The sequence below is a fragment of the Grammomys surdaster genome, unplaced genomic scaffold (genome assembly GCF_004785775.1).
Source record: "Grammomys surdaster isolate TR1022 unplaced genomic scaffold, NIH_TR_1.0 279, whole genome shotgun sequence".
NCBI classification, from domain to species: domain Eukaryota; kingdom Metazoa; phylum Chordata; class Mammalia; order Rodentia; family Muridae; genus Grammomys; species Grammomys surdaster.
Genome location: NW_021604720.1, coordinates 1481740 through 1500305, shown reverse-complemented (window position 1 = coordinate 1500305; position 18566 = coordinate 1481740). Strand labels below are relative to the sequence as shown.

At 37.5% G+C, this 18566-nt stretch overlaps 1 protein-coding gene across 1 annotated transcript in view; it reads right to left on the bottom strand.

Annotated features, from left to right (window-relative positions):
* Nucleotides 1-564: 564 nt before the first annotated feature.
* Nucleotides 565-18566, bottom strand: part of Nrxn3 (neurexin 3) — a 1478337-nt gene continuing 1460335 nt past the window's right edge. The window contains exon 19 of the mRNA XM_028777283.1: nucleotides 565-1187. Within this exon, the coding sequence (XP_028633116.1) occupies nucleotides 565-1187 (623 nt within the window). The remainder of the gene's footprint in view (nucleotides 1188-18566) is intronic.

Sequence of the window (18566 nt, the reverse complement as noted above, 5' to 3'; positions counted from 1 at the left end):
AGAACCAGATAAGGATATTTCTTATTTTTTGTATTGTTTTGTTTGTGGGTTTGGTTTCTTTTTTCATTTTTTTAAGCATTTTTTTCTTATTTTTTTTGTTTTTGCTTTTTTACATAATTAGACAAACAAACAAACAAAAAATAACCCAACATTGTTACAGTCAAGATTCACAAACATCATTACAGACTCACTTGGAGCTATGGAACAAGTAAGTCATATAGTCTTCTACCCCTTTCTAAAGGTCCTGGAGAGAAGGAAGCTTCCAAGGTCGTGTGGAGTCATGGACTTGCTCCAGAGCACTAAGTGTGTGCTTTATGATACAGCAGGGCAGAGACAATTTTCTGTCTTCGGGCCAAGGCTACAACCTTGCAGCATGGCTCACCATTACAGAGAGAGATACACCATCGTATGTGTCCTTTTAAAAATGTTTTTTTCCCACCATAGTCGTGGTATACCCCATCTCACAGAACACATCCATCAAGTTAAATCTCATTGTCAAAGTATTCAGGTGTGTGTATATAAATGATTCTGTTTTAAATTCGCATACGACTGGTGATGTTATGTTTACACATAATACTCCTTGTCCTTGTTTTTCTGTTTCTTATGGCCGCTCTTGGAGCTGGCTTGCTTCTCCTTCATGAGCGTGCCGTTGCTCTGGGCCGAGTTGCTGATGTAGTTCCTCGTCTCATCCACTTGATAGGACCCCTCGTCCCTGTTCCTGTACTTGTACATGGCATACAGGAGGATCAAGATGCAGAGGGCGGCAGCAGCCACAATGCCGACGACCATCCCTGTTGTACTGCTGGACTCCCGGATCACCTCTGAGGCCCCCGGAACCCGTCTGATTCCTGGCTCCGTGGGGTTTGCTGTGGGCACATTACGGAACATGGGGGAAGTAATTAGTGGGCTCTTCAGTTTGGTGCTGTCTAGCTCATAGGCAGTGGGCAACGGAAGCAAGACTATATCAGGCTGGGGTTTGAGATCACGGTTATTCATTTTGCCAGCTGGCAATTTGGGCACCATCCCAGACGAGGAGGACGCTGTGAAGCGGATCAGCTCAGGGGACAAAGAGGTGGTTGTAGTTCTACTAGTTTCCGAGACTTTGTTAGGTCTAAAGTCATTGGATTCCCACTTGGGCGCATGTGCTTTGTAGCCACCTTCGAAGATTGAAGTGGAAAGACTCTTATCTGTTACCAAGGAGAAGGTGGTGTAAAAATCTTCATCATCAGTAGGGGGCAGGTTAGAGTCAAAGGTTTCCCCTGAGCCATACCCAGATATCACCAAGCCATCATCATCACAACCATCGCTGCCTTGGTCCGACAAGCAAGGTAACCCCGCCTCAGAGGTCATGGACAGGGAATCTTTGGTGGTCTCAATAATGGTGAGGAGGGGGCGGAAGGTAGGGGGGAGTGTAATGGAAGGTACACGAGTAGCAATAGGAGGGGTAGCTAAAGGGTCTTCTACAAGAAGAGGAATAACTAATTCACCTCCTGGGATTGAAAAGAAAAAAAGACATAATTAGTACAGGCATAAACACAGTTTATCTTTACTCTAATGAATGCAGGGCAGAGGTTACGCTTCTGAGACTACGGTAGAATGAGCTGCATCTGCATATATGGGTAATTTCTGGCTATTGCCTTATTATTCTGGGCTGAGATAGAGCTCATTATCTGCATCTGCCTACCCAAAATTTGGAACCTTGAAATCAGAGCCTTAGATTTTAAAGATACTCTCAAGTGATTTCGAGTGGCAGAATCCGAACAGGCTGGTTTCAGGATCTTCTGGCAAGATGATGACTGTCAGTCAATAATATTCTTAGAAATACTAAGAAGACTTCATGGGTGTGTTACATACACCATGAGCTTCGTTTACGGTTGTATCAACATGCATATAACATTTCTTTATTGCTTTCTTGGTTTCTATATACTGGCTCACAGGAGCACGGAGATGGTCTATTTTCCATTTTACGGAGACCAAGATCACGACTAAAGAACTCAAAAAGTTTCCTGTACTGCCTTGGGGGCTATCCTAATTTCCCATTAGCTAAGAGACAGAAACAAACAGCAGGCTTATGTTCATCCTGATGCATTTTGATTATGTATCTCTTGAAACTCCCTTGACTCTTAAAGTGACAACTTGTCTTGCATTAGCATAAGATGTGTCTTGTGTATTCAAGGCTTTTATGTTATATGAAATATATGCTGAGCTAGAAGCTCCATTTTAAACATACCCAGCCTAGATATCCATGACCGGCTGGAAACTCATGTTTAGGTTGAAAAAAGTTGACTTAGCAAAGTCAATTTTGAAACCAGTGATTCTTTACTAGAGTGGCAAAAGCTATATGCTAGTTTACCCAGAAAGCTTCATTATTCTATGATTACTAAACACATGGATAGCAGGGAAAAAGTAGTTTAAGAATACTTCACAAAACCATGTTGTCTTGCACATCACAGATGCAAGAAAGACTCTGCCAGGGAAGTTGCTCATTTAACTATAACCTGGCATTTTCCTCCCATGTCAGCAAGACAGTTTCTTTGGCATCTCTTTTTAGTTGAAGCAGAGCAATTTCAAGAAGTCACCACTTGTGTCCTGCCACCACATTTATTCTAGAAAGATATAGTCTATTCATAACCTAAAATTGTTTTAAATTATAGATTCTTTTCAAATTCTGTAGCGAGATGAGCTCAGAGAGTTTTCAGGTGGAATAACTTTTAGTAACTATGGCTTCCTGCAATGGAGAAGCTGAGATAGGATATCTAACAGCAAGAAACCCACCAAACAAAAGAGATGCTCTATTTTCATTGACTTTTGAGGAAAGCAGTCTCTGAGATGAGGAGTCCCCGGGCTTAATGGAGAGGGATCTCTGGACTTAGAAGATTAGGGAAGGTACTAGTAGGTTATATGGTGTGGCTGTTTCTCTCTACAGGAGCAGTATTGTGATGTAACCACACTCACTTCCAGGAATAGCATAATTTCACTCTCCAGTTAGAAAGTTTAGATGATGATATGATATTATCAGAAGGCTCTTTCTGAGCCGGACTTAAGGTTCTTTTATATGATGCTGTTGATAGCTATTTTCCTGAGATGGGGTGACTAGTATATGTGCCCATGCTAATAAATACACCCATTGTTCATGTACCTTCCTCCTCTATCAGCAACAAAGCCAGACTGGGCTTTGAAGCAGGTTCAATACTTCAGACTTCCAGGGACATTGCAGAGAATCAAGTCTTTAAGTTTACACAGTCTTCCATGATTCTTCCTATAAAGATTCATTCTTAGAACAGTTCCACTTGGCATCCCACAGCTTTTATCTTTAAACACCACCTGTGGTTCAGGAATATTTCATCTTTGCTGTCCACGTTCCAGGTATGTTAAGAGGAGGGCCTGGTAGCAAACATAGCAAGAACCTTTGGCTGCTTCCCTATCTAGCCAATAATTTTGGTGCCCAGCAAGAGATAGTTGGTCAGGGAAAAGTATGTATAATTTATGTGAATCATTCAGAAGGGCAGGGGCAATAGAGAGTTGTGTGATTATTTCCCACCTAACAGATAATTTTGTTTTATGAGAGGAAGTAAAACAAGTATCTTCCTGAGAATCTGTGGTCTGGAGTCTCAGCTTGAGTTTTTGTTCTATCTCTCAGAGTATGAACTGGTTGAGCAAAATGATCTTTGCAGGGTTTGCAAAGCTTTGCAGGGCCAGTATTGCCTTTTTATTTTTATTTTTTTAACATTGTGAACATATATAATTCATATACCTTGCGACTTAGTTAATACATAATTTACACACTTTTGCTAGTTTTTATAAATGGGATTTGGAGCGCAATTCCCTAAAGGTAAGCTAGCCCTAAAAACTAACCTTGCACAAACTATTTTTTCTTATACTTGTAAGGGTAGGGAGAGGTGTGTATGTACTATATTCAAGGTGATCTGGGGAGAGGGCAGTGTTTGGATGCCAGCTCCCAGCTATGAGGAAGAAGTGAGTATGACTTTACTTTTCAGGAGGGAACAAGACTGGGTGTTATTTTCAATAAAATAGTGTTGTCTTCTCCCTCTGCCTCTGTGGTGTGTGTGTGTGTGTGTGTGTGTGTGTGTGTGTGTGTGTGAGAGAGAGAGAGAGAGAGAGAGAGAGAGAGAGAGAGAGAGGGAGAGAGAGAGAGAGAGATGCACACATGTGTTATAGGCTGAATGTTGTAGTCAGAGGGCAATGTTCAGAACTGGTGCTGTATTTCTGCTTTTTTTTGTGGCAGAGTTTCTTATTTTTGGCTGCTGTATGTGCTCTAGGCCAGCAGGTCTTCAAGCCTTCAGGTGATTCTTCTGTCCAATCTTCACTTGTAGGTGTGCAGAAAGTAAAATATAAGACACCAACTCTGAAGTTTTGTGCAGTCTGGGGGCATAGAACTCAGGTTGTCAGGCTTGGGAACCAAATGCTTTGACCTGCAGCTGTCTTGCAAACCTTGGAATCCCTTTAATCCTGGTTAACAGGGAAAAAATGTTCAGCATATGACTTCATTGCCAGTATAAAAACTGAGCTGTATGTTCCTTATGGCTATAACAGAAACATGCCTCTTAAGCATAGGAGGAGACAATGTTGAGAAGGAAGAATATGTGGTTCCTTGTGAAGTAATTCGTTTAAATAAATCTTAACCTTTGACCTTCAAGAATGATAAAGATCAGTGTCTTCATGATTACTAGAGGGCATTTGTTTGCTATTTTACTGTACTACCCGAAACACTCACCTGGAGACTGAAATTTGACTGTCTTTGTTTTCTCTTTACAATTCTTGCTCAAGCCTCACAGTGTTGTTTAAAAAATATCTACAAAACTTGTTCAGCTTACAGTTGAATCAGGCCATTCCCCTTTGGTACTTTTTTCTCATTCAAAAGTCCAGCAAGTATTTCTGATTTCAAAACAAAGTAAAAATCCAAATAGCATAGATATGTGGCTTTAGGGCTTTCTAACTGACAGTTTTTAAAGGGCTGCTGAATTCCAAAGTGAGCTGAAAGCAGTTGATTTTAAAAACAAAACAATGAATATCATATCCTAAGTAAGATCTGAAAATCTTTCAGAACTATCTTTCCTCTTCTTCAACATTTTGTTTTATCCTGGTGTTGCAGTGATAAGACATTATAAACAGTGCCCTCTACAAGGAAAGTCTGAGGCCAAAATTTGCTGGACTCTACCCTCTGAAACTGTAGAAGCTTTTATAATTTTCTCTCTTGGCACTGCTAGGAATTAGGGCTTCTTGGAGTTTGAAATGAAGCTGCCAGGCATGGGAGGACCATTATTGCAAATGGGAATTATAGCAGAATAGGTAAAAACTTTCAGATAGCTGTAGACATGAGAACTGCCTGGAATAGGTACATGAGTTAGGGTGTATAATTATGTTTAAATATTCCATTACTTACTTACTTTCTTACTTACTTAATTTATTTGTTTTATAGATGTGTGCATGTATCTCGATATTTGTGTGTGTGTGATTGTCATATGTAGTACATATTCATGTGTGTAAAGGGGTATGAGCACCTGTACACAATTGCAGATGTCTTCTCTAACTTCTGTATTTCTCTGAAACCGGAGCTTATGTTCCTCTGTTAGGCTGGCAGCCAACATACCACAGAAATCCTCCTGTCTCTGTTCTCTGTGGTACTGGGATTACAAGTATACATATGGCACCTGATCCACAAGCTGGAGCTTGTTTAGGTGTTGGGATCTGAATTTTGATACTCATAGTCATAAAGCAAAACAGTCCCTTGTCGACCTGACCTATCACCTTAGGTCTGTAATCAGTTTGAATGTAAGCTTTTGTCTTCAAGAATTGAGATGACTATAGTATGTATTCAACCTTCCATATTATTGATTTATTGTATCAAGGATTCAAAGGACTACAGATAAAAATGCCCCTCCACCACAGGGTCTGCCCTGAACATGTACAGATCATTTTTCCTATCATTACCCCTAAAATACATGTAGTCTAACAACTTTGCACAGCATGGTACATTGCATTTGCTATGTTAACTAATACAGAGAATACTTAAAGACCAAGGAAGCTATATGCACAGGTTCTATGCCAATTTGGTTTATTTTGGACATCAGATCTAGATATGTTTGTTGTCCAAACCGCTCTCAACTTCTGGGCTCAAGCAAGAGCCTTTGTTTCCTAAGTAGAAGTATCCAGGATAATAGTCATAAACAAATACACCTGGCTGACCATGATATTTGGTTTAAGGAGTTGTCTTAGTTTCCTTCCATATTGCTGTGATAAAGTATTCTGACAAAAGCAGTTTGAAGGAGGAAAGGTTCATTTCGGCTCATAGTTCAAGGTTACAGTCCATACTAGAGGCACATCACAGCAGGTAGGAGCTTCAGGGAGCTGGTCATATTGCATCTGGAATCACTAACAAGGAATGCTTGTGTTCAGTTTTGTTCTCGTTCTCTTATCTTTATATAGTCCAAGATCCTGCCTCAGGAAATGATGCCACTCACAGTGGATGAGTCTTCCTATCTCAGTAAACCTAATTAAAATAATCCCTTACAGAAGCCTGTCCCAGGGACTTAAATTAAAAACACACAAATGTTGGTATCAGAGAGGTACCTAGAACCAATCCTCTAAGTCAACTGATCCAAGAGGGCATAAATGTATTCATGTATTTGTGTATTCACCTTCATATGAAGTGAGGGGGCAGAGGATGTATTTCTTAGGAATGATGTAATAGCTAATAATATACTTCTCCTTTATAAAGACTATATAATGATTAACCCTGTCTCTAAGGTTAGAGAAGTATTCACACAGTCAAGTCTAACACTAACAGGTAGAGCGATATGAAACCTGGAATACAGCAAAATCCTAATGTTTTATACCGTCTCTGGAATTTTCCTTTGGTTTAGAATAAGAACTATCTGTATACTTTAATGTTAGCATCTTAAAATCAGGAATATACATTTTTTTTGACAAAGCTGTGCTTTTCCTTAAACTAGAGAGCTCACTAGGGATATAAAAGGTCTATTTTAGCCCTGAAGGCTGCCCTGCTTTTTTGCTCTATGAATGTATTTATAGATATATAATTCATGCCTCTAGGGCTGATATCTAGAAAAAGGGTCTGTCTGCCATTGCAAAAGACAGTGTATTAAAAATTCAATAGACCTCTTCTGAACTGTGAGGATGTTGTCAGTGATGGAGAATGTAGTGGGTCATCTTTAAAAAAAAAAAAAAACAAAGAAAGAAAAACCAAGACCAGCATGAAGTTTCAATGTAGCTCTAGCCTTTCTGCCTCTCTTGAGACAGCTGACTCTGAAAGGTCACAAACATACAAATAGAATGATGCTAAGAAGAGAGCCTCTAGAGATGACTCCATGCTCCAATTGCTGGAATTCTCTTACATCTATTTCAGTTCTTTACCTTATTTCTGATTTGCATCATTCTTATCCACTCAATACACAAAGACACTCATTTACATATTTGGTATCATAGGAATACTTCAATGCACAGATATGCTAAAGCTTTGAACTATTAAAGGGCTCTACATTGGTTACCTTCAGAAAAAAACTGGATAAACACAGCCAGTACTTGGTAAAGAAAATACCATGTATCAAAAAAAGAAAACTTGAATGTATCAAAGGAGCATAACTTATATTTAACATGATGAGATTCTTCAGTTAGACCCTCTAAGTAACTCTCTCTCTCTCTCTCTCTCTCTCTCTCTCTCTCTCTCTCTCTCTCTCTCTCTCTCTCTGTTTCTCTCTCTCTCTCCTAAAAAATAGTAAATGGATTATCTGGAGAGAGTTTAATTCAGAAAAGCTACCAAATCTGTTTTTTACATATGTCCAAGAAAGATGAGTCAAAATAGCTTGATGTAATTACGTGCAGTAAATTAGGGGATTCCTAGTGTAGTTTTCTTTTTCTTATTACTTACAAGCTTTTATTTCGAACTCATTTAGCTTAGACTCATGTTTCAGCATGTAATTACACTTTTAAGCCACATGAATTGGTTATCTTTCAACTGCAAGGGAAATGGGAATAATAATGGTGTCTATTCCTAGCCAGCACACACTGTACTGCCGCCCAGAAATGCTTTACTAGTTTTATTAATATTTTGACCCATAGGCACTCCAGGCATTGATCATTTTCTGTTCTGTTTAATGCAATGGGCTTATATGCAAAGATATAAAATACTCAGGGTTCAAGAGGCAATTTTAATCATAGACTTTATAGAAATATTCATAATCATTCAAAGGTCTTGTACTTGGAAAAAATTATTAACCTATAATAAAATTGATAGGTTTTCAACAAACATGAAAGTCTTTAATATGATTAGGTATATTAACACCCCCTTTTAGAAAATTTTATCTTTTAAACCTGAAATTCTATTCAACATGTCAAGGAGCATAAAGTTGCTTGAACTGAGGTGAAGAGAGCCCATTCATTAAAGTTCCCAGGCTGAAAATACATCTTCTATTCACTGCTCAATTTGGTATTTATTATAAAAGTTCTGGATAACAGTGATATTTAGAATTAAAGTTATAATATGTGACTTCTTCATTTACAAGATTGCATGGTGCCTCTCACCAGCCTTGTGCTTGCAATATGCAGCTGCTACACTGATCCAAACAACCTTAAGGTTGAGGCATTGTTTCAACCCAGAGTTACACAATGGTGACACCTCCCCAGGTACTTTCTAAGTCAAGGATAAATTATCTGCATCTTCCTGAAACAAGCATAAGATGCCTATGAAGCTTACCTGATTAAATCCTTCAGGATGAATACAAAGGGGAAAGGAGAAGAAGACAAAGGAGATAACAGGGAAGAAGGAAGCGAGGACGCTTGAGCCTTCTCCCTGTGTGTACATGATGCAATGTGCTTTTGCCAGAAGTTCGATCTATTCCTTGGAAGGCATCAATATCATAGCACAATACTGTAAACACCTGGGATTCTTGATGATTTTATTCTGAGTAAAATTGATTTTGTAGCCTGTGGTGAAGATGATAGCATAATCCTGGAGAACCACTCTACCATAGTCACTTGAGAGTACCTATTTACCCTTTGCTGAAAGAAAATAAGATAAAGGGCTGATTTCCCTGAATATCTTCTCAGGAATTACATTAAGGATGAAATTACCACTGATGATACTTGGAACTAACTCAAGTCAATTTTGTGTGTGTGTGGGGGATATGCCTTCCATTTGCTCTAACCAATTTTAATATCCCAATACTATAGTAACCAATACTATAAATGCTTTAAAGTCAGTGGCTAAAATTAAGCTTAATAAGTTTAGATCAAGACTAGGCTTTTCTTAGTTGATAAGAACTGGCTATCTATGCCCTTTAATTAACAGCAGAACTCCTATTGATTATTGAATGCAATTCAGCACAAATCAGAACAGTGAAAATAAAGCAAAAAGGCCTAAATAAGATGAAATACATAATATACTTTTCAAAATCATACATATAAAAGAAAATAAAACCAATATCATAGCCAAAATAAATTAAGCAGAAGTATAGCAAATAATACCAACAAGGCATTCACAATATAAGAACACAAAGCAAAGGGAAATAATAATATAGAAGAGAGAGAGAGAGAGAGAGAGAGAGAGAGAGAGAGAGAGAGAGAGAGAAGAGAGAGAATAAGAATGCAGAATTTCAACATAGGCAAAATAATTGAAATTATAACAGAAAAGCATACCATATTAATTTATAGTCAACTTACATCAACAAATTGCCCGCATGTTTTTTGGCATGGAAGAAAAAATTTACAAAAGAAAGTTGTGTAAGAATGCTCTTGGACAAATAGAATTGTCACATTCTTGAAAGTTGCTTTTTGTTGTTGTTGTTGTTGTTATTGTTGTTGTTATTTCTTAAAAACTTTTGAACAAAATGTCTAATTTTTCAAATATAGTAATTTACAACAGAGGATGATACGGGGAGGCAACAACACATACAATCACACCACATGACATGAAAAGAAAAAAAATCTGCACTTCAACAGTTTTTACTTTGGAGGGACTTAGGAGGGCATTGATTTTAGATTTAAAATAATTCTTCGTTCTCTGACTGAAAACCGAAAAAATTATAATATGCCTTTTAAAAAAAAAAAGATCTGTGCGTCTATAGGGTTTAGAATGAATTACTTCATTGTAAGTTTTCAGATATATATTTAGATTTTTATTGTCTTTTTGACAAATTTTAGACTTTCCTTAATTTAGGGGACTAGATGACAGCACATAAATTTTAACAATGCTAAAGAAGGGGTGGGGAGCATGGGAAGGGAGGGGTGTGGAAAGGGGAGGGTTGTGTCTATGAGTGTACTACACAGGAGATGATGATGAGGGGGGTGAATGTGTAAGTGAGTCGCCATGTCCATGTAAGGGCGGCACGGAGTGATCTAGCTGCATTAGAGCTTCTGGCTGTAAGGAAGGGATGGGCAATATACAAAAACAAATGAGCCTACACATGCCCATCTATGGAAATCAAGAACAGAACTCTAACACTGACAGTCTCACACACCCTAAGCTGCAACTTCTTCAACATGCAATTACTATGAAATCATTACAGTTTCATCATGAGATTTTTTTTCAAATCATAAAAGCACTTAAACTTTTTTCTCCTCTTCAAAATAGACAAAGTACATAAAATAATATTGCTAATACTCAAGATCAAAAGATTAAAAGCAAAATCAAGGAGACTAGAGTTATGCATTCAAGTTGAACAACTTCATCGGCAGCCACGCAGCCTCATCTCCAGTTTGGAGTAGAGAGATCCACAGAGTAGTGTTGAGCAGAGAGCCCACATACCAGACTGCTAATCAGTCCTCTGTACAGAAATGGTATGTTCCAAATGACACCATTCATCTTGCACAAGCCACCCATGATTTGTCCTACTGCCAATGAGACTGGCTCATCTGAAAGATGAGGATGTAAGGTCCTGCAGCTGAAGTTGTTCCATATTTAAAGAAAGAGTGTGAAAAAAAACTGCAGAAAACAATTCATAAGTTTTTCTCATCATTTTGGAAAATCAACTCTAAAGGTAACGATCTAACAGTTAAAAAGAAATACATTGATTTTATTTATTTATAATACAAAACATTTAATTTCCAAACGAGAAGTAAGGGAGAAAATAACGAAAAAAAAGATTTTTTTAAAAGAGATGAACAACCAGATGCACACGCTGAGAAGGCACAGACAGAGCAGTCTGGGGACATGGCTTTATATTCATGTTATTTTTGCTGGTTTTTATTTGATTATTTTAAATTTGGATCATGGATCCCCCCTTTTATGACAGTCAAAATTGAAAACATATTCCAATATTTCTTTGTAAGTGGCATTTTGATTTTGTTTCTCTTTAAAAAAAATAAAAAGGGCGTGCAGTCTGGATGTACGTCCTAAGAGACAATTCAAAGACAAGGTGCGTATTGTCTATCACCCCTGAACAGTTGGGATGTCAATCAAGTTAACGCATGCTTAAAGTAAGTTGCATTTAGGGAAAATAGAAAAACAGAACAACGAGCTGGGTTAGGTAGAGAGGTTGGCAAGACAAAACCAATTTGGGATGGGAAAGAGGAACTGAGTTTTGATTCATGCTTTTCCAATAGGGGTGAAACACTGCAGAGGACTCTTCCTTTCAGGTTTTAGGTTTCAGGTACTGTGTGTGTGTGTGTGTGTGTGTGTGTGTGTGTGTGTGTAAAGGAGTCTGTAGTGAAAGGAATTGAAATAAAATATAGTAGTTCCCCAGTTGTTTGGAACTTCTTTGGGGGACTTGCCTAGAAGGTATAGTTTGTAAGGTGTACCAGGACTATAGTAAGTAGCATTACTTCATGAGTATTCTTATTTTTTTCCTCCAAACTGAAAGAGTACCAATGGTTTACAATAGGATGTCAAACCATGCCTAGTGAATGGAAGAATAACTGATGTCCAAAGAAGACATTATCAGCATCAGAATCTACAAGGCTGATCATGATGTATTGTGCCTGAGGGAAATGGTGTCCATTTTCTAGAGACTAATTTGAGAGGGAAAACATTACATCCAATCTACATTGAGAAAAGCATACAAAAGCCTGTGAATGTCTTAAACCTGTGTGCTCATGTACTCATGTGGTTTATGTGTGAGCACTGAGAAATAGATATTAAAAATGGATGAAAGGAAAGAGGTTTTACAAATGGCCTCATCCCCTACTGGAAAAGATCACTGAAATTATAATCATCATTATATCCCTGTGAGAACTATAACTTTCAACCAAGGACTGGGAAACCCGGGTAGGAGAACCCCAAAGGTAAGACACTTTAGAGCGCTTGGGTCTGACAACCAATTCCAATGACTTCAAAGAACCCCTTTGGGTGACTTTGACAAATTGAATGAATTTTGAAAATGAGGCCAATTTCTGCCCCCTAGGAGACGCCCCTTTTATTATTTTATTTTAAACAGAATTATAGTAATATGTCCCCATGGGTCAGTCCGTACCAAGATTTTTAGTCTCTGGTTTAATAATGTTAATCACTATTTTTGGAACTTCACAAAGTGCAGCTGGAATGTTTCTATATGGAAGGAAGACAATTCCAATATTAAAATAAGAGGAAAACCCTTGTTGTTATTTGGTTGAGCTTTTGACTATTGGTAGTTTTAACAGTGAATTTTATTTAATGAGAAAATCTGGGAAGTGCTAAGGAAATTGGTTTTAAGGCATCAATCAAATGACTCTCATAAGACTTCATTTGGTAATATTCACATAGACTACTTTTTGTTTCACATGTCACTACTGAAAGCAAAAAACAAAGTTTGTGTAAGTGCAAAAGCTGAAGAATGCAGTCCTATCAGGGCATTCAGATTCCTGAATAATGGGTGGTGTTTGCAGGAATCTATCAATTTGGATCCCCTAGGGTTTCTGTGGAGTAATTTACCTATTTTGAAAATGCTTGTTTTAAAACACTTATAAAATAGGACACCATTTATTCTTCAGAAATAACTAGTTTGGACAATTCAACACACTAAAATTTAGGGTTGGCACTTTGCAAATTTTTTAAAAAAAAAGAATATGTATTTTTTTAAATCCATGGAAGCCATAATTTCAAATGAAGCCAACACACCTTTGATGCAGAGAGCGTATCAATTTTTACAATACAAGTTTTAAGTACAATCATTAGTAGCCAAATTTGAAAATGCTTTGCTCTCTAATAAATTCCCAAAATAATACTCTTAATCATTCTTAGTCACGGCATAGTTTCCTTCTTATTGTTCATCATCTATCTATATTCACCTTAAATTTTCAACAAGGATGTTATATATCTATAGCTCTTCTAAATGTTAATAATGTGTTTCAGTCATATTTGCCCTTGAGAACAAATAGTATAGTAATTCTATTTAAAACAGCATATTCTGATGCAATGATCTTTATCACAGCATGTCCTAATAGCCCCATCAAAATGGAAAATATAATGCTTACAAAGAAACTACTATAAGTCGGAATTTCACATTTCAGAATTCATTGTGGACAGCTCTCTTCCACTGAAGGCATATGTTTCTAAATATGATGGATTTACTCAAGAGGCTTGAGTTCAAGCCTTACCTATCGTGGATGCAGGTCCTCCTTCTAATAAGACATGTCTTAAACATGAGAAGAAAAGAGCCAATGGTAAAGCTCAAATGAATGACACTAACTTTCAATAAGTACTTGACTTTCACACTCAAAATATTAAGGACAGAGAAGGGAGGAGGGAGGGAGGGAGAAAGAGAGGGGGGAGGGGAGGAGGGAGGGAGACAGAGAGGGGGAGGGAGGAAGGGAGGGAGAGAGAGAGGGGGGGGGGCGGGAGGGAGAGAGAGAGAGAGAGAGAGAGAGAGAGAGAGAGAGAGAGAGAGAGAGAGAGAGAGAACTGTCTCAAGAGTCCCACTGAAAGTCTGAAAACATAGCAGCACCAAGGAGTTGAGAGATCACACTCTTAAAGAATATTTTCAAATCGTTTGCAGTAGGTTTATAAAGAAAGCCTCATGACTGCCCCCTCTTTGCACATACAGAGATATCGCTGAATGATTATGATTATGATTTTTTATGTCTACATGAAGGGGAGGATTCTCATGGGAGAGAAACAACGGCTCAATTTTATATCACATTGGCCTAGAATGGAAATGTTGGCTTTGCACAGATGTGGAATCAGAAGAAAGTGAATCTGGCTAAGATTTTTGAGTCAGCGTGATCCTTCTTATACCTTCACATGTCATACCATCTTCCCCAGGCACACTGTGACAAAAATTGCTTTACATATGGTACTTGTTACTAAGTAAAAATGTTTAATATTTTGTTTTTAATGCTAAACAAAAAGGTTCATGCATAATTTGTTCCATACTCATTTTCCACACTTAAGTATTGTAGGTAGGAAGAGAAAAAGGCTAAATTTTCAAGAAAGAAGAGTGTAGACATCATCAAATCTGATACTCAGAACTGCACTTCTGTGTTAATAATCTCAAGCTCATTCTACCTGCATAAGGTATTCCAGAAGGCATTATTATGTTTTAAAAGTTAGATTGCTGAGCCTAAAGGTAGTAGCAAATGTTTACACATGGGAAGGGGAGGACCTTAAAGTAAAAATTACATTCTTCTGACTTTTAACACATTTCTTTAGGTTTATCCTGCAATCTTCATTCTTCTTGTGACTATACTGTATCCTGAATTGACTATTAACCATTAATTCAATGTCCCAGCAAGCTTAATTTGCTTTCTTAGTTATCTCAGATAATTTCTAAATAATTTGAGAGAAAGGATAGTGTCTTGTTTACATTTATTTTCACAAAAAGTAGAAAATACTTATTCAAATGTTTATTTGAATAATTTGAATTGCTTAGCATCTTGTTCTCACCCTAGCCTCTATATTCCATAAGGACAATCACATTTGTATCACTGACATGCCTCAATTTATGACTGGACTCTTATACAGAGAATGGAGACTTTGAGCCAGAGACCCTAAATGTCAGTCTTAGCTGTATTGTAGAATAAAGTATTAGACATTCAACAAATTAATTCATGCTATTGAGTCCATTTCCTCATGTATGATGCAAAGATTATATTCTCTGCTCAGTTACTCCATCTCACAGAGTGGATTTGCACACCTAATAAGATTTTAAATGTGAAAGTGTTTTTAAATTCTAAAGGGCTTTGCACATGGTTGCCACTACTATCTTCAAGGACTATTAGCAGCAGCATATCCAACAGAGAAAACAGAATCCCAGGCAATCAAGATCAATGTTATTTCAAATCTGACCCTTGAAGTGTTTACGTCAGTAAAAAAGTCTAATCTCAATCTCTAACCTTGACTATTAGAGCCATGGTAATGTCTTTCCAACTCTGTTTCTACCTCTTCTGGTAATATTGCCTTCTTAATGCTTAATTCATTCACCTTTAAATGGTGGGTGTGTGTTATGTAATACTGTAGCCATTTTATTAAACTTGTGTAGGTTAGAAACGAGCTCTGACGAGGTCATATTTAAATGCATCTTCGTCACGATATATTTATTGTGTAGCATAGACATGGAAGGGGACTCTGGTCCTCTGTCTATCAGTCTGTGTAGACTGGGCATGGGCATTATTAAAGACACAAAGAATGATGAAAACAAAGAGAGAAAACTCCTCAAACCCTTTGGAAACAATCCTGACCAATGCTGAAACAGTAGGGTAAATTGAGAACATGAAAGAATGAAGGTTGATGAAGTACTTCAGGTTTTTTTTCCTGTAGTGTTTACTAGCAGTTAAGATGCACAAATAAGAAAAAACCCATTTAAAAATGGCCAAGTACTTTGTGTGTATGTGTGTTTGTTTTTGTTACTATTTTGTTTTAGTGGTAATCAGTTATTAGTATAAGTGAGCTCTTCTTCACTCATCCTTGATGCACAGGGTGATTTTTTTTAATGCTTCTGTCCTATTTTTAATCTGTTTAACATAGATGCATTTAATATGAATTTTGTTGAATTGAACTATAAAAATAGAATGGCTTGGTAAGAATTAGAGCTTTGCTTTGGGAAGTTGTAAAATTGGGAGATGGTTGAAAATGCCATTTCTCCTGACACTAGTTTTTTCAGTCAAGAAGAAGTGAATGAAGTGACCTCTAACCTGTCAACTTGGCTACCTCTCGCTTCTTCCTTGTCTTCCTTCTATGGAGATTTAGCGTTTGTGGATGCATATCACTTATTACAATACTACTATAGGTGAGATCAAATACCCATTTATCACTATTTAAAAATCACCTTGTGCTAGTCAGTAATGGATGTTCTTCAGTCTGGGATGATTTTTCTCTCCAGCTTGAACTGTATAAGATTGCATAGTCTGTCTTTTTCCTGACCTGATCTTACTCATCCAGCCAACTCTTAGTTGGTCCTAGACTTAGCTTTGGGGTCCTATTCCCATTGAGAAAAAAGTGTTTTCTTTGATGTTCTTCTGCTGCTATGATGTCTGCATTGCAACAGGCCCAGAATAGACTTGAGGACTATAAACCGAGAACTCTGAAACCATCAACCAAAATAAGTCCATTTCCCTTTAGGCTGATTTTCTAAAGGATTTGGTCATAGAGGTAAGAAAATAACTAACATATTTAGAGTTTCTTAATATTCCTAGTGATCCAGGCTAGCTCCATAGCTTTAAACATATAGATAGGATGGGAATTTCTAGTTCAAAACTCTGGTCACAATTCTAACTTGCCATATTTGCTTGCATACACAATATTTCAACATTGATAATCTAACAGGTACCTTGAATGCAGCTCCAGCTGACCTTTGATGTTAGCCCTTTTAACCTTTCAACCATCCAGGACCTCTCATCTTTGGACTTGACTCCATTGTACAGCACTCTGGATAGTCACTTTACTTGAGTCTCTGGCTGACCTTGCCTCAAGAATGTATTCCAACCAAATTTCTCTCATAAATTCCAGATACAATTCTTTTGTGAACAAAAATGTTCACTTTTCTACAGTCTGACTCCTTCACCCCATGTAGTGTAAGTGATCCCAAGTCATTGTTTGTTGTCCATATTCTAGTATTTCCATGTTTAAAATTAGAGTTTATTAAGTAATTAATATTTAGTTTTATGTGCATGGATGTTTTGCCTCCATGTATATCTATGTGTCAAGTATATGCCTGTTGTCTACAGAAGTTGGGAGAAGGTATCAGATCCCCTAGGACTAAATCATCTGCAGTGGTGAGCAGTGATATAAGTGCTGTGAATTGAACTGTGGTCCTCTGGAAGAGCAGCAAGTGCTCTTAATCATTCAGCCCTCTCTCTAGCCCCCATTTCTTCTTCAGCTCATTAACGTGTATTTTCCATATGGAGGCCAGAGTGACTCTTAAAATGACATAATTTACTAAGAACAGTTTTGTGTAGCAAGGCTAACAACAAAATGAAAAGTCAAGCTACAGACTGGTAAAAAAAAAAAAAAAACGAAAACTGTATTTCCAAAGAGTTAATAGGCTAAGGTTTGTAGAGTAATTTCATGATTAGTAGTGTGAAGACAGGTACATCAATTTAAAAATGGGTAAAGAATGCATATAAGCACTTCCTCAAAACCATAAAAATGTCCAACAAACAAAAGAGAAATGGTCAACAGAGCATTAGGCTAAATGAAATAAACAAGAGAGAGAAAGAGAAAGGGAGAGAGACAGACAGAAAGAAAGAAACAGAGAGAGAGAGAGAGCGAGAGAGAGAGAGAGAGACAGAGAGACAGAGAGAGACAGAGAGAGACAGAGAGGAAAAAATTGTTCTATGACTCCACTTGTATGTAAAATAGTTTTCAAAGAATGAAATCAACAACCCAATATTCAGATTTAGAAGATGAAGTGGTGGCCATCAAGGGAGTGAAGACAGGTAACGAAATGAGACATTCTAGGTCAAAAATTAGAAAGTAACAGATATGCAGAATCAACAAGTCTAGAAGTCCCAGTTCAAAAGTTAATGATAGTGTATTATACTCTGTATCTTAGCTAAATGAGTAAATTACAAGTTCCCTTGTCACAGGGGAAAGCTAGGAACTAGTCACGATAAATGTGTTTGTCTTGAGTAACTGTTTGAGTAATTGTGTTTTGTAAATATGAATTATATATATATATATATGTTTTATACATATTGTGAAAGCATGTTATATACATTAGGTATATCATAACATGTGGATTAAGTCACTTTGCTCCTTCAGAGTCCCACAAGCTTCTCCAAACAAAAGTTGTGTGCGTTTATCTACCATGCAAGTTCTGTGAATTGTGCTAGCTGGCTCCAGCCTCACTTTCCAGGGATTCTCCTGACCCATGGGTCTCAGGTTCTGGACATATTTTTTGCTTCCATCTCAGAAAAACATCTCTTTGATCCTTCTCTGGATGACCCTTTCAGTGACTGAGCTCTTGCCTGCACTTTGTCTTTTCTTCTAAGCCTTTGGGGACTTTGCTAGTAAAATGGCTGTCCACTTTTATGCTAGCACCCTGCATACTCATACTTCTGTATAGGATTTACAAGCTAACTCTTGGCCATTTATCTTTGTTCCTTATGTTCCTATGGGAACACAAGTTTTATAAGAGCAGAGAATTTGTATCCTTATATACTCTCCTTAGTTCAGTCAC